The following is a 16,560-nucleotide window of genomic DNA, read 5'->3' on the forward strand; positions in this document are numbered from 1 at the left end:
TTATTTTTAAAAGAACATTCAAAAATTGGTCCTAAAGTTAAAACATTGTTAACAATGGCTCTGGAATGTTTTTAACATTTACAATTATTGGTTTATTGTTGTATAATAAACAGAGAGCTTTATATCGCCTTGACAAAATCATTAATAAATACATACATATCCTTACTTAAGGCAGTTTTAAAATATATGAAAATATAATACATAAATAACTTCATGTAACCAAAAACTCAATAGTTAAAATAAAACCAACATCGAGTATTCCAGAATTCCAAAAACCTCACCCTAAATGATACATGAGATCCTTAACAATAACAATAATCTATCTATTTATAATAATTGATACTATATTACCTATTGACCGTTGAGACCGACATCACAGTATAAACTAATAATTACATCTTAGGTACAGGAATGATCTTACGATATACTAAACCCTTAAAAAAATGTACATTTGCACTACAATTAAATATAGATTGGGCCATTCCAAGGCGGATAGAATAATCCCACCAATAACCTGTGCGCGAGAGACGCAAGATTATCGGTAAGACGTCAGTGGCGGTCCAGAAAACAAATAAATTACTATGCTGTAGTTAGATGGTAAAATACAAAATTCATCACTATAAAGTTTCTATAAATGTATTGCCCCGAATCTATTTCGTCATAAATAAATTTATTTCAATGTAAATAAAATTTATTGAATGTCTTTTGTGCTATCTTATTCCTATAAAAGCTATAAGAATAATAAATTTAACAATAAATAGTATACAGTTAAAAAATCTACACTGCGATAAAATGGAAAACTGAAATTTTATGGCATTAATTTCAGCTATTCTGGCTGACTCGAGTTTCACACTACGATAACGTCACCGAAAACTCTATATTACAATATCTATACAAACGAACGACTCGTGAACAATCGCAAATACTATATTAAAATACTACGAAATTTTACAATAAATAGTCTATAAAACGGAGCGTCATAAAGATTTAGGAAGATCACTACATTAATAAACGTTTACAAGAACATGATTATGAAATCTGGTGATAAATTCCTGTTTAATAACTTTGGTCAATATTTTACATTGGTCACGAATTTATTTTAGTCGGAAACGATGCGATCGTTTCGGTTAGATTTAGAGTATGTCGTTTAGGAAGGAGTTATCTAGAGAACTGAGTAGTTCTTGTGCGGTGAGGTTGGAGGTATCGGAGGAGGGCATGTTGTCGAGGAAGTCCAGGTTGAAGTCTGCCGTTTGTCCCGTGAAGGAAGACGTGTGCAGGGAGGGGAAGGAATGGCCTGCGCTATTTTGGCTTTGCATCTGTCCATTTTGTGACATCATAGAGTTCTGTTGCATGGGGTTGTTCTGCGCATGCATGGAAGTGGGCTGGCCTTGCATGGGACCATTCTGCATGGGACCGTTCTGCATGGGATTCCCTTGATGCGCGTTACCCATGTTGCCCATCCCTTGCATCGACATACTCTGCGATTGATTCATGTGTATGTTTGTCATCTGAAATTGTAAACAAATATTGTTTGATCGGAGCAACAACAAACATTGTTATTATTGACGATTATATTCATACATAGTATTAAATCATCGCAAATAAAATATGTATTAGGTATTTGCTGTTATATAAATATTTTACATGCTAATTTGGCACAAAAATGTTACGAATGAACGCTAAAAAATTAATACAACTTTTGTGTGTTCTAAAATATTATTATTTGGATATTATTATAAAAACAAAATTGTAATTACCTGTCCTTGTACACTCATCATTTGATTCTGCTGCATAATAAGATGTGTCATTGGTGACTGTTGCTGATTGGACGCCCTACAAACAATACATAATATGTATAATAATTAATAAGTATAATATAATAAGTAAATAACACTTCATGCGGTCAAGAGGAAAACTTGGATATGAATCATATTCGATTAAAGTTTTATGAATGAATTATATGCCCGTTGTTTGGGCATATTTGTATTCGTTTACGCATATAGAATCGGGGTATGTTTACATACTTTCGAAGATAAAACTGTGGATTTTAAAAGTTAGATGTTTTGCAGCTGCATTAAGTTAATCAATTTCTATTACCTTTAGTTACAGATTTTTTGATTTTATTCATTAACTACCACTGTTTCGAATACATAGGTAAATTATAATCTCCGAACTAATGTACCATAGTTGCAATATCATAATATAATACAAATGCAATCGAATAACATGAATTATCGCTTAGTTTCTCTAAAATTAACCTATTATAAATTTCGCATACAAAATATATTCATCAGATAACGGGACTTGACATTATTAAGGACAAATCTGTATTACAAAATACATAAATTCATACCTCTGTTGTTGTTGCTGCTGTTGTTGTTGTTGATGTTGCATCAACTGCTGCTGTTGTAAACGCGCTTGTTGCATTTGCAACTGTTGTTGCTGAGTCATACTGTTAACCCCGCCCACGTTGCCCATACCACCCATACCGCCCATGTTGAAACCTTCAAAGAAATGATAAGAAATTATAATTCATGAAAAAAAAGAAATGTAACTAATATAATATTATAAATGTGTTACTATCTTTTTGAAGTGAAACTTCTTTATCGGGGTTTGAAAAAAATTTAGTCTAACATTTTTCCGTTACTCGCCATCTTGTTTTTATCCCTACCACGCGTGATTGACGTATTTCTGTAAAGTTGCATAAAGGAAATTATTTCTTGAAAAATAAGGTCATAAAGAAGTTTCACTTCTTACGTGTGTACCTACACTAGTACACGCATACATTTTTTTCATTTCATTTTTCAATCACTCACCCTGATGGTGGTGCGGGAACTGCTGCCTCGCGCTCTGCTGCTGTATGAGCACGTGTCGCCAGTCGGGCGGGTAGCGCGCGTGCGGTGCGAAGGCGCGCGGCGCCGGGCGGCGGGCCGCCGTCACGAACCGCGCCTTGTACTCCGGCGGCGGCGGCCGCATCTGTTGCTGTTGCGCGCGCAACATCTGCTGTTGTTGCTGTTGCAACATTTTCGCTTGTTGCTCGCGCGATATGCCCGCTGCTGTTATGCCTGTAAATGGGAGTGTATTGTTGTGTGTACTAGTTAGGAAGACGAGATTGTGTACTTATTGCATTTTATTACCAGAAGATTAGGCAAACGAATCTGGATCTGGTGGTAAGCTATTCTACAGCCCATAGGCATCTACGAGGTGTCCGTAGTGTTGCCAAATTTTAAAGATGGAGATAGGCAAAATATATGCCTACGGATTTGTATTTTAAAGTTTGTACTCTCTAGTATATAGGAAAGAGTACGTTGTTTCTGCAGTTTTATCGTGAATACCCCAGCCAAATATTAAATAAGTCTTCGTATTTCTATTACAACATTTTTTATTTTCAAATATTACAGCAAATGTTTGAACGGAGCAATCAATATGTATGATGTAAGATTTCTATTGAATATAAACTATAGCATCGTGTAACAACAAATTATGTAACTTTGCGACTACAGAGAACTCTAATTCTGTATGTATTAAGTGTCGGCAATGGAAATAAATAGGTATATATACCTAATCGAAACTGAATAATGAATATTTTGTAATAAATTAGGTTTGCTTACTAAAGCTAATGTAAACAACTAAATAGGTAGTTCACAAAATCACAAATATTAATGGATGAGCCTAGTGTCGGTTTATTATACACTGATTTATTGAAACTACAATTACGTTATTGAATATCTGTTAAAATGCATCCGCCAAATATACGTAAAATATTTCTCGTCTCTCAGTTTGAAATTAAATTGGTTCGCCTCATATACTGCGTCTAACGCGACCTCAATATTCGCAATACAATTTCGATTCCTAGCAATTGACGCATAGGTAATTTTCAGAAAAGTAGGTTAAAGCTAATTGATTTATAATTAGTTATATTGTAACTTATTCATGATATGTTCATTATTCTAGTAACACTGATTACTAAAACTGCATACTTTATCATTAAAATATTTCCTACTATGTATTTATTTGTGGTTTAAACGTAGATACATATTTGCAAATATAGTTATTCGAAATACAGTTTAAGTTTTCCGAAGTTTATTATTTTAATATTTATAACTTAGAATATAGATTAGGTAACTACTAGTATTTTAACCAATATTGGCGACCTGCCATAAACTAATAAATACTAGCCAGGTTAATAATGATCATTGACTTATTATTTGTTAAACATAAACAATACATTGTTTTAAATAATATCGGCAAGTAATATAGTCATAATCAACGCGAAACAGTGGGCAATAAAATATTTGAACGTGATAAGTGTATTACGTATGGGTTTTTGTGCGATTAACATTATATCATCTCGAGGTACATTCATTTAATATACAGATGGTAAGAATTTGTTTTATATACTTACATATTTACTAAATTTAGGTAATTCAGATAATAATTATCCTCAAACTTGTATTTGTTAGAAAAACCCCATGTTATATCAACACCTAATCGTTGCTGTCATTTGTATATTTTAATATTCTGGAATTTTTACTTTAATTTTATTATTAAATCGAGGATAATTTAGAAAGTAGAAATTAAGTATTACACCCATGAAAATAACGATACATATTTAAATAATATTTCTCGGTTGTTCTCTCAGTAGGTATTCATTAGTTGCTGGTTATGATAACTGATAAGCCTATAAAGGAACAAGTCGCGAATATGCTACATATAAAGTTAAATTATTATTTAGTTCCAGTTGGAAGTAAGGAACGCTATAATGAAATTAATTTTTCACTAAGTAAATAGGTGTTATCATGCGTCAACTCTACGCATTTGCATGACGATAATGACGCAAGTTCTATTACATAGGTACGCCTTTAACTTTCGTTATTTAACTGCTGAATAAGTGAACTAAAGATTCCCTTATTTGTTGCATTATTATGAAATAAATCACAATTTGAAAACCAATTCTATCAATACAAATTTATATCCGTGCAGGTAAGCTTTAAGTCTTCTGTTTCCTGCCAGAATACCTCAAGTGCAGACGAGAGATAATCCCTAAATAAAAGTTTAATAAAAAAATTTAAAACAAATATTGAATTATAGGATTCTTACCCAAAGGCGGTTGTGGTCCCGGCGCAGTCTGCTGCGTGGGTCCCGCGGGCCGAGCTCGCATGCCCTGCGAGAAGTTCATACTCTGCGACTGAGACACGCTGTACGAATCGCAACCACCACCTAGAAAGCAACAAGTTCTATGAAAAGATGAATATAACGAACCCAACCTCGATGGACTTGCACGAACACCTTTAAGCTACATAATCGGACCCTGATCTACGTATGAAATTAGTAAAGGAAGTCTCATGATCATAAATGAATAGAAAGTAGGGGGAAAAAGATTCTTAGATATTAACTTTGTCACAGCTCGATCTAATCATCTTGTTTATATTTGCCAATAAAACAAAATCATCTAAAGTTGACCGCAAGAAGGACGTTAAGCTAGTCATGTAACAGGTTTAGTGAAATGAAATCTAATAGTACGTCGGTATAGAGCTTGCAAATATGTAGACAGACATATCTAGATTTTTTATCATTTTATTAATGATACAGTTATTTTTCTTTTTTTTTAGGAATTACAAAAATATCTGAAATGTTTTTCTGATAAATTTAGTAATTTATTACTTAGTGTGTTTATAAATAGAATCAAAGATACAGTTAACTTTATTTTTTTACGAATATATTTAGAATATTTTTTGTTGAATAATGTATATATTATGTATGTAATAAAATAATGTATGGCATTTACATAAAGTCATACACTGTGGTGACGCAAACTTGAATAGTCATGTATTCAAGGCTAGACAAGTTATCTAGCTTCGTTATAAATAATTTAGCCTAATAATTATTTTTATTATCTGTTTATATTAAAATCCTTGTGACATTTTTACGCTAATATTATGAGGAAAATCCTTTTTATTTTTTGAATGTAAACTTAATTGAGCGATTTCGCAAATTCTTTCACATGTTAACACTAAAAAGCTAGGTACATTATTTCTAAATTCTAAGCTTCAAAGAACTTTTTCTTACTTTTATCCCGGTTCAAAACAAGCGAAGCCAGAGCGAGTGAGTTATGATAAAAAACCATCTCTTGAATTAGAAAGTGACAAATTCTTAACTCAAATCTTAGATAGTTTTTAGATATTAATTCAAGTCTCGCTATCAATTGATAAAATTATTCATACAGAAATACGTAAACCAAGAAATTTTATAGATATAAATTAAATAAGATAAAATTCATGGTTACGCTAAAATTTCATTCATACAAAACAATTTGTTTTACGTTAGCATTATTGGAGATTTATGCAATTACACATCACGTCGCACTGACAAACGAGTCTTACCTGCTCCCTTTGCCATAAAAAGGGCAGGATATGAAAGGTTATCGCTTTGAACTTATCGACGATTGGATTAGGGATTCGAAAACGTCCTACAATAAAAATAAAACATTACGAGATTTGGAAATGCAAACGATCGTGTATAAACAGTTACGCATAATGTAAAAAGTGATATACAAATTACTAATTAACAAGATATAGGAACGTAATTAATAACAAGTATTTATAACAAGTTGGCATGATCACATGATTTCCTTACTACACTATGTTCCGTATAGGTACGTACGCTTCCTACAATTTAGAAAACGTGATTTGTTTATATTTTTCGAATTACACTATTTCCATATTTATATTAAACCTATAATTAAGTTAATTAGTATTAAATTTATTATTTATCGATATTTATCTTATCAATGAATATAAAATAATATAATTGTGAATAATCTGCACTACAATAATGAGCTTAAGTATTGAATTTCATAGTAATATAATATAAATACCAGGAAATGTTCAAAAACACAAAAGCATAGAAGTATCCCAAAAAAGTATTATCGAACTACCCGCTATTTACGATATACCTACTACGATCTCCCGCTAAATCGGTGGTCCTGCGCTGAAAACCATTCAAATGTACAAAATTAATAAGCGTTAGTTATTATTTTATGAATACTATCTATGAATATAGCCAATAAGTTTGTAGGAATGACAGCAGAGAACTGAAATTACAGTTATTTAGGTACGTTGTGTTGTGGTATATCATAAAGCGTACCCTTCTTCAGCGGATTGCGCTAGTCGTAAAAGAAAAACCCAAAATATTTTCACGTAAAGACCAAAAATACTTTTATTATAATCGAAATAAATAGTATAAAAAAGCTTTTAAACATTTATTATAATATTTTACCGACCTGGCCACAGCTCAAGTATAAAAGATGCTTATTAAGAGAATTCAAGGAAAAATCATTGGTTTTCATTTACTTAGACATTGGACGTGTCAACATAACAATGTATAACATCCCCGAAGTGTTCAGCATGGCGCATTCCCGCAGATCGTCAACCTCAGATGTTCCGTCCCCCCTCCCTCATCTGCTGATCATCCACTTTCAACCTTACATAACACTTAACACGTTAGCATAAGGCCGAATATGGCTCATGACATGCCATCTACTAGACACATACCCCTTCGTGCGTTGTACCGGGTGTTATGAAAAATAAAATAAGAATGCGATGTTTTACAATGTAAACCTATAAGTAGCTTGACATCTGAATATATGCGCAACGCATCCATTTATTGTATTGCTTATCCTTAACAGTGAAGGAAAAGTGCGTAAAAATATTATTTTGTAGAAAATTGTATGTTCTGATGTGTATTGTTTTCTTCAAAACTGGTTTCTCATTCGAGCAGTTAAGCCCGTATATGTCGTTATATAATATGTACTAATTTAGCTGTTATTCAAGCAGAGTGTAATTATAAAAATACACTACAATACGTGGCAATTGAAGTACATAACTGATTTCTAAAACTGTTTAAAATATTCATAGGGACGCGGACGTTACCGAAAAACTGAACTGTAAGGAATTAACAATGCATTATTAATTATTGAAAGGTTTATTAATAGGTATATTATGTAAAAGAGCCACTGCGTCGATGGACAGGTAAACAAAACAAGTTGCGATTACGTTCAAATGTTTTTGTTGAGACAAAAACGTTAACAAATTGTTTATCATTAATTTTCAAGTGAGCGCACGGCATTGATCGCTGTTCATACCCACTAGGCACTAGGTAATCGTAGTGTAATTCGTTATGCTAGGCGGTTTCTGATTAAAGAAAACCTAAAATCCCAATGGCAAAATAATGTCGAACTTAGACAAATAGATAATTAAATTGACAGCATTACTATTTACGGGGTTATATTGTCTTTCAAGGAAACCATTTAAATTGTTTTTCAATGTACAAGGAAAAATTGTATATTTGTGTAAAAATACCAGCTAAAGATTATGTAACGTATCTTTGAATAGTAGTGTGTATTCCGCAAACTGCAAATAAACATGTTTAACAAACGTTTTTCGAAAATCATATCGTTCAATTTCTATGTAGTATAAAATTGCATCAAAATTGTTTTCTGGTTATTTCTTTATTTCTGGAAGGTGACTTTCCGAATTCGATCAATGCACCAATATTTTTGCTATACAATTAATAATAACGTTCTATACTCAGAGCGCATCATAACAGAATTCACAGCTTAGTGCCCACTAACAATCATCAAATAGTGCCAAATAACGTAGCTGAGGAAGTATATAGGTATCTTACGTTACTGACTTACTGGTTACGTATGAAACCCGTCTCCTAGTCTACTATCTTCTACTCACGCATATCATATCCGAGCCATCTTACATGAGTGCCGTTTTAAAACAGTAACTAAAATCGCTGGACTACAAAATATAACAGCTATCAAGCCACAGTTTAATATTCCTTATGCTGGCCATACACCATACTTCCTATCGTCCATTCGGCATGACGCTACCGATTGGATCAGTTAGAACTGACCATGTGTGGGAGTGGATTGGCATTATTTGGCATGATAGTTATACTTGACGGAACAATCGAATTTCGATTCTTTTGGCTTGATCATGGCGATTGGATCATGTCGATTGGACCATGTATGGCGGTATGCGATCGTCACTTCAGTCTGGTCAATTTTCTGGTCATTTTTCGTCCAAGCTGAAGCATAGGCGCTTCGCTCGCTTGGTCGATAAATATGAAAGTATATGGATGTTTAGATGTCAACGGTTGCGGATTTGAATAACATTTGTTTGGGAGATAGATGAAGTACCAGATTACTTAACACATTGGGTACTTCTCATTAAATAGGTACATATATATAACAACAATCTTCCCGGCATATAATCCTTTTTTTGTTTCATTTTTACGAATAAAACGCCCAAAACGGCTACAACATCGTCGTCTGTCACCGGTGATGCCATGGCTTCAACTGAACGTTGCTGCCGATTGGACAATTCAAACGTTGTGTGTGTGGTCTCTATGGACAAACTGCAGATTGGATCAAGCTGCAGCGTCATGCCGATTGGACGATAGAAAGTATGGTGTATGGCCAGCATTATGAATACAATTTTAAAAGACACAATTGTGCTTGTTTATAAAATACCGGTTATTTTATTTTATTTAAACCGAGTGCCTGTAGAGCTCGTCACTGATTACGTAGCGTCATCCAAATATTCATGCATTATTCTTTCGTCAAAATTTGTATAAACATAAGCCTGAGGCTGATTTTTGATAAGGAACTTAACCGCATTCAAATGTAAGACGGTTAATCGGTATACAAATCATTATCGATTTTAAATCTTTTTGTCTCAAACTCTATTTATATCATTTTTTAACTTCAAATATAATTGTATAAGCATACAATATAATTATATATAGGTAAGTATATGTATTTAAATTTACTTAAGTAAATATTGATTTTGTTATTTAAATTAAATTGACCCTGCAAAAAAGAAGTTCAGAGTCCACCCCTCTTTAGGCAAATGTTTGACTAAGCATTTTAAGCTCAGTCATTGAGAGAATTAACCCAGCCAATGTACTTAGTATTATACAGGGATCCAAATAATTGCAATGTAAACCTAAATGTCATGAAAAAGTGATTTTTAGTACTTTTTTTACAGTACAATAGGGGAGCGCTTGGCCACGATCTCGCCTGATGGAAGCATCTTACTGATCCATATAATAAACTATAGAACTAGGTGTACCGTGCAGTATGCAATCAATCAGAAATGCGTATGGTCGCATCCCATTTCTGACTTGTTATTGCATTGATTGATTGACTGCATTACCCTGGAATAAAAATATTTCATTGGATTCACTTACCCTGGTGATGCTGTGATGAAGGTGTGCCTTGGTGTTGAAACGACGCATACATCCCTTGCTGGGCCGCAGCCGAGACGTGCCCGCCGCCCGCGCCACTCACTTGCATGTGCTGTGCGGCTGACACCTTATGTATGAAATGAAGATTTAATGCATGGCATTTTGGGATAAAAATGTGACTAATTCTTAGTTTTATGTTTCGTTCAATTGCAGGATTGGTAGGTTTTAACTTTGTATCAGTAGCGTGTAGTATGGTGGTGTAAGATATCGAAATGGTTTGTAAATTTGTGGCTATAGGAACAGATTTACTACATATAGAAAAAAAGAAGGAAAATTTTGCCAATATTATGTGAAACATAAAGCAAATTATCGAATAAAAATTAATTCTAAGAAAAATAGATCGAGTTGAAATCGGTTTACAAATTTTGCATAATTTATTGGGTTCAGCCTTCCTAAGCGATTCTATAAAGTGCGACTCCATCGCAGACTTATTTTTAAATCGTGTCCACAATATAAAACCTGTTTCAACGGATATCTTTATGGGTAATTGGGATATCTAGCGCTTTCGCCGATCGAAGCAGATCCACGACTAAATATACCGTTTCCGTATAAGTAAATACTACTTCGATAACATGTAATTACTGCATTTGTACTTTCTTCGGCTGTCGGTAGTTTTAGTCTAGAGTGTTTCCTGTAGATCCAGTGCGGGGTTCAAATCGAAGCATTGGGAAGATGCGTACATGGGGTTTGGTGCGTCTCGGTGACAGCTGCCAGTGAAGATAATATGAACACATATTCACACATTGGTTCTACCGGACGCCGCAAACCAGTTTTGCCGCCCGCACGCCTCGCCACGGTTTTGCCACTCGTCGACCGTCAATATAATATGCGTAATAGCCGCTTAGCCGTACTATACAGCCAGACAAGCTAACGGCACCGCTTATCTAGTCGCGCATCGGCTTTCCGCGCCGTCCGAGGATTGCTATCACGAATGCAGCCACGGGGTAATGCACTAGGCGAAACCGGCATACATCTATAGCATGTGTATCGCATGTATCCCGTTAGATATTCGTAGATTTCCTTAATAATATAACTATAACGCTGCTATATTTTTCATGTATAAACAGTTTTGTATTTCTAGAGTCAATAATAAAAACAATCATAATAATTAATCAATAAAAACGCATTCCCAATCTAATTCCCAGTAGATTGCGACGAATCCTTGTCGACGTGACGTCACAGGAGCAAGCTAACGGTATATAATATAGCGCGCCTACACAACTACGTCACTGACGCCCACCATGAACAGGTCAAAGGTGAAGTCTATAATTGTACCTGCATGGCTTATATAATTTTAAGTACCATACGCTGGTATTCGTGGAACACAAAAGGAACATCAATCAATCAATAGTTTGGCATTCGTTTTTTACGAAATAACTTGAATGTTATATTTTTACAGTATGTGCTAATTTAATTTCAATAGTTCAATATGTATATGTAATGATCTAGAAAATACTTGAATGCAATATGAGCAATAAATCATTACCAAGAATTATCATATTATGTTGATGAGATATTCACGATGGAGTGCAACACGTCACCTTTAGTATTCATACAGGCAACATACAGGCATAAATGATCAGACACCCGAGTGAAACAACTTACAATTTTATTAAATACTAACATAACAGTTTATGTATTGTTTGAAAGCAAGGGAAGCTTCAGAAGTAAAAGAAACAAAGGTGTATTGTTTTTGTTTGTTCTTTATGAACTCTCATCTAACTTCGATGTACAAACTCCATTACATAAGACGGCACCATGACTTATTTTTGCGTTTAAATAAAATTAAAGGAATTTCCGACATGACTAATACATTAGGGTCTAGGGATAGATTTTGTTAACGTTGTTACTATTTCTGCCTTACCCAAGTGATTGATTTCACTTAATTGTGACACGCACAGGGTTAGTGCTTTACAGTCTACCCTATCATGGAGAAGGTTAACCTCCTTTAATATTCTTTCTTTCTTGTTATATAATGCTCACTGAATTATTTTTAAGTTATTGTTTAAATAAAGCCTTTTTTTTTTCAACATAAACATCCAGCCACTTAATGATTATACAGGAGGAATTTTAAAAATATCATTTGTAATTTAAAGTGTTCTAAAGCTTTTAAAAACATTCTAATAGTTTGTGTAGAAATAACTAATGAATAAGACTTGCTCATATCAGCTGTATAAAATCGATTCTATAATAGTGCGAATCCATTACAGGCACTACAGCAAAATTACTAGCGTATTCCCATAACAGTATTGATTATGTATTTCGCTTATAAAATCTTTTATCTCTGAGTGCGCTTGGTACTGTGTTTTTAATTAAGGGAGTAGCGAGATAGTTATGGGTGGGGACACGTGTGTTCACAGGAAGTTATCGTGTAGACCGCTCTTTTTATACCATTCGAATAATACCGATGTCATCGTTCGTGTCGCGGCGCCTTATCGTACATTGTTACACTTTAGAAAGTTGTGGAGAGGACCGGTTCCACACAATGTACGGGGAACTAAGAATATCTAATACAGACCACTTACCGTTAATGTAAACCGATGACAACTTAAACAATGGAAATTAAGAGCGGCTTGCGTGGATGTTTACTAAAAACGTGTTAATCGAACCGGTGATGTAATTTCTATTTTGAGTCTCGCTTCAAGGTATCCGGACCCTACGAAATGCATTGTTTATTTTTTATTAGATCCGAATTGATGAGGATATGGCATCCGCATCGTTTACATATGCACCTACCTATTTATCAACTAAACTCTGCGCTTTTTCCATTAATATTATGCACGAAATAATTCAGCATCATATATTATGCATCGGTATAATGCAGCAAATATGTGGAAACGAACATGCTCAAACTTATTCAAATCAATTCTTTACTTTATGCTCCCGAGTCCTACACCTACCTAATGTTATATGTACATACATGATAATATAACTGCTCATGTAAGTAACCGTGCCCTTTTATGTCATCGTCTAGCGACAAAATATTACACTTATATTTAACGACAACTACAATGCCCCAGAAAAAAGTGAAAAGCCTAAAAGTAAATTAGGGCAGTTACAATGAGATTGAGTTGTTAGACGCATTGTAGAATTTTCGGTATGTACGGTCCTTGAATAGAGTTATGGTAATAAAGATAATTATTTTCAACATCCTAAGATGACATGAACAAAGTTCAATAATAGTTTTTTAAAACTCGCAATAAAACACGTATTTAAGAAAATCCCGAATAGCTCGATTAGATATATGTTAGTACTAGTGACCAAGAGGGAAATGGTGCATGATTTTACTACGCGAGCACACAAGTATCGACTTAATTACTTGTTCAATTATTCAAAAGTTTACACTTTCGAAAACAAAAGTGCGGCTCTTACTTTGCAATTCGTATCGCCGCATTGTTTCCGCAGGTCACAGATAAATCCTAGCAAAATAATATCTGTGAATCAAGTACGCGCAACTTTTTCACTTATAGACGGAACTTTATTTACAGTTCAAATATTGTAACATGTGGTCGGGCACATGTGTTATTTGCGAATCTTATTAGTAAACATAATTTAGATCTCTACGTAATGTGTTACGTTATTTATCTCAATGTCCATATAACGTATTAGTGTAAACGGGTAGATTGAACAGAATTTTTAATGGCATACAAATTAGCAAGTGCGAAATCGCGCTTGTTCATTAGCACTTATTTCGAAGCAGTGAATTCTAAGACATAATTTAGTGAAGCGGGCGTGGGTTTAGCTAGAAGAAGAAGGCACGGATAGTCGTGTCGCACTCGTCAACCCTTCGCAGTCTGCGAGTGGACGGGCAGCGCGCGCACTCTCACCCCGGTCGATAATACCCCAGACTCCTATGTTTTTTATGTCTTTTCACGTCAAGAATTACTCAATAAAGTAGAAACAATTATTAAATGCAATATACATACTTAAGTTTCATTACGTTTTATTTTCTTTTATCGTATTAGATTCTCATAGAAATGATACCTACATACAACCGATATCTTTGAACATAGGTCGCATCGGCGCTTTGCATTTGTTTCGTTTAAGTTTTGGCGCGAAGACTGTACCCCAACTTAATTGAATATATCGTTCTCTATTGAATTGTGAATAGAATAGAATTGTGTTGCTGTGTATACCAGTATACCGAATATGAATGAATAATCTTTGTAATCTATACCTAGTATTAGTTAAAATCTTACCTGTAGATTATGATGCGGTTGCGTAAGATGTAATTGTTGTTGCTGGGACATATGCAAATGGTCCATGGTAGGCTGGGTCGGCCGCGGCCGGTAGTTGTTGTACCCTCGATATCTCGCCCAATCGCCCCCGGTCGCCTGTTGGTGCTGTTCTGCCATGTGTTTGAGCGTTTGCGCAGCGGGTGACATCTCTCCTCCTCCATATGGTCTCGGTGCCGGTTCCCCTTCTGGCGGTTCTAAACTACCTATACTTCCCCCATTCAATTTTCCACCATCGAGATCGAAATCTTTCATAAACTCGGGATATTCCGATATTTCAGTAATGAGATCTTCAAATGTATCATCGCCGTCGTCTTCTCCTATTAAATCGGCTAAGCCCGGGAAGGCTGACGCGGCGTCTCTTTCTAGTGCAGCTGCACATTCGTCAAGACCAACGAATTCATCATCCGCGACTTCAGATTTGCATTCTGCTTTACATTCTCTTTCGCAATCTAAAGGCGTTGGAACTCGAGGTGGTTGAGAAGGTGGTGGCGAACCAGAAGTTTTGACAGCGTTGGCTAAAGCCTTAACTGTAACATTTGTTGAGATTTGCTGCGGTTGGGAGTCAGCTGCCGAAGTAGTAAACTCTAGCTGCTGAACTATTTCGACGGAGAATTTCGTAAGAGCTTCGCCAGCTCCGCTTCCGCCCGTGTTGCCACCTCCGCATTGTAATTTTGCGGGCGGTTCGTAATCACCGCATCCGAATTTTTGTTGCTGCAACAAACACATTTATAAGGAGTTTGTTTGTGATAAAGGTACTTAAGAATGATAGCAAATTTATAGTTAAATACAAATTTGAAACTTTTTATGGCTGAGGAACTTATTCCAATTGTAAGTAATGATTCGTGTAAGTTATTTAAATCAACACATTTGTCACGAATAAATATTATGTAATATTAGGTAGGTAGGTACATAATTTATAGTCATCAATGTTATTCGATACGAATACCTAAAGACAGAGCAGTTAAGAGTTCACAATGAAAAGATCATTGTAAACGTTTAATTTCCTGTCTACAACGAGCTTCACTTCCAATACCAAGTTGACTACACCCAGTCGATACAAAATATAGAGTCAGTCAGCATAACTATGGAAATGTTTCGATACAATAATTTAATGCTTTCCAAAGTAAGAAAATAAATTAACTGATAAGTTAGAAACTATAAAAGACCTTGTTAAAAGATCACGTGTTTAAATATAACACTTACTAACATACGTGTACGCGAAGTAAACAAAATGTTCACATTACGCGTACATTCGCCTCCTCGCTCAACGACAGCTATTTAAAGACATTGATTCAACTATGGGAGTGCAATGAGAGCAATAATGGAAAGAAATTTTACATCAATTCAACGTTTCAAAATATTCTGTTAATACATATTTAAACATGTCAAGAAGGACGTTGCAGACAGACATTGGCGTCTCTTATTTTTGTTTCTTTGTATTGTGTGCTCCAAAATTTCATAATAGATCGTAAAAATGTTCTTACAACAACCTCAATTTAAAGAGACATTGACCGCCAGTCATGAATGTAAATAAACTGTATAGGTACGAAGCAGACGATCACGCATTGTCATTTTGTAATAACATGACTACGATAACATTTATCCAGTGCCTAACGTTATTACCGTGATTGCAATCCTTAATATATAACACTTATGTCACATAACTTTCACTTTTCTCATATTTAGTTGAAAGGGATTAATTAAAATATTCCTTAGAATTATGAAGAAAATATTAAATAACCTTCAAGTCATACTTCGCTATTAGTTGGAAGATCAGGGTCTGTACTTTGTCGTCAGCACATTAAAATGAGAATAAAATTAAAAAATAATATTTAATAAAAAAAAGACCTGTGGTGGCACTCGGGGACTGCCGAGGTAAAGCTATTGCATGCTATGCCTTCAAGCCACACCTCCGCGCCCGTCGGAGTAGAGAGCGTGAGGTTTTTTCGTTACGGAATTTCTGGATTCGGTCCCCGCGCAAGGCCCGCGATAGAAGCTATGCAAT

The 16,560-nt window shown here is 34.8% G+C and overlaps 1 protein-coding gene across 2 annotated transcripts in view; it reads right to left on the reverse strand.

Moving 5' to 3' along the window:
- Positions 1–34: 34 nt before the first annotated feature.
- The window catches only part of LOC149902439 (uncharacterized), a 46,641-nt gene continuing 30,115 nt past the window's right edge, over positions 35–16,560 (reverse strand). Inside the window, exons 3-9 of one of the 2 annotated variants that reach the window (XM_090109830.1) lie at positions 14,517–15,266; positions 10,261–10,384; positions 5,101–5,220; positions 2,817–3,065; positions 2,354–2,504; positions 1,758–1,833; positions 35–1,508 (exon numbers count right to left, since the gene is read on the reverse strand). In XM_090109830.1, coding sequence (XP_089965956.1) covers positions 1,134–1,508; positions 1,758–1,833; positions 2,354–2,504; positions 2,817–3,065; positions 5,101–5,220; positions 10,261–10,384; positions 14,517–15,266 — 1,845 coding nt within the window. In that variant the 3' untranslated portion in view covers positions 35–1,133. The remainder of the gene's footprint in view (positions 1,509–1,757; positions 1,834–2,353; positions 2,505–2,816; positions 3,066–5,100; positions 5,221–10,260; positions 10,385–14,516; positions 15,267–16,560) is intronic. The other variant, XM_090109829.1, reaches the window with a different exon arrangement.

This window comes from Colias eurytheme, chromosome 15, assembly GCF_061535395.1.
Source record: "Colias eurytheme isolate Ceu_HAF_F1 chromosome 15, ilColEury1 Martin Lab GWU primary, whole genome shotgun sequence".
Taxonomy (NCBI): domain Eukaryota; kingdom Metazoa; phylum Arthropoda; class Insecta; order Lepidoptera; family Pieridae; genus Colias; species Colias eurytheme.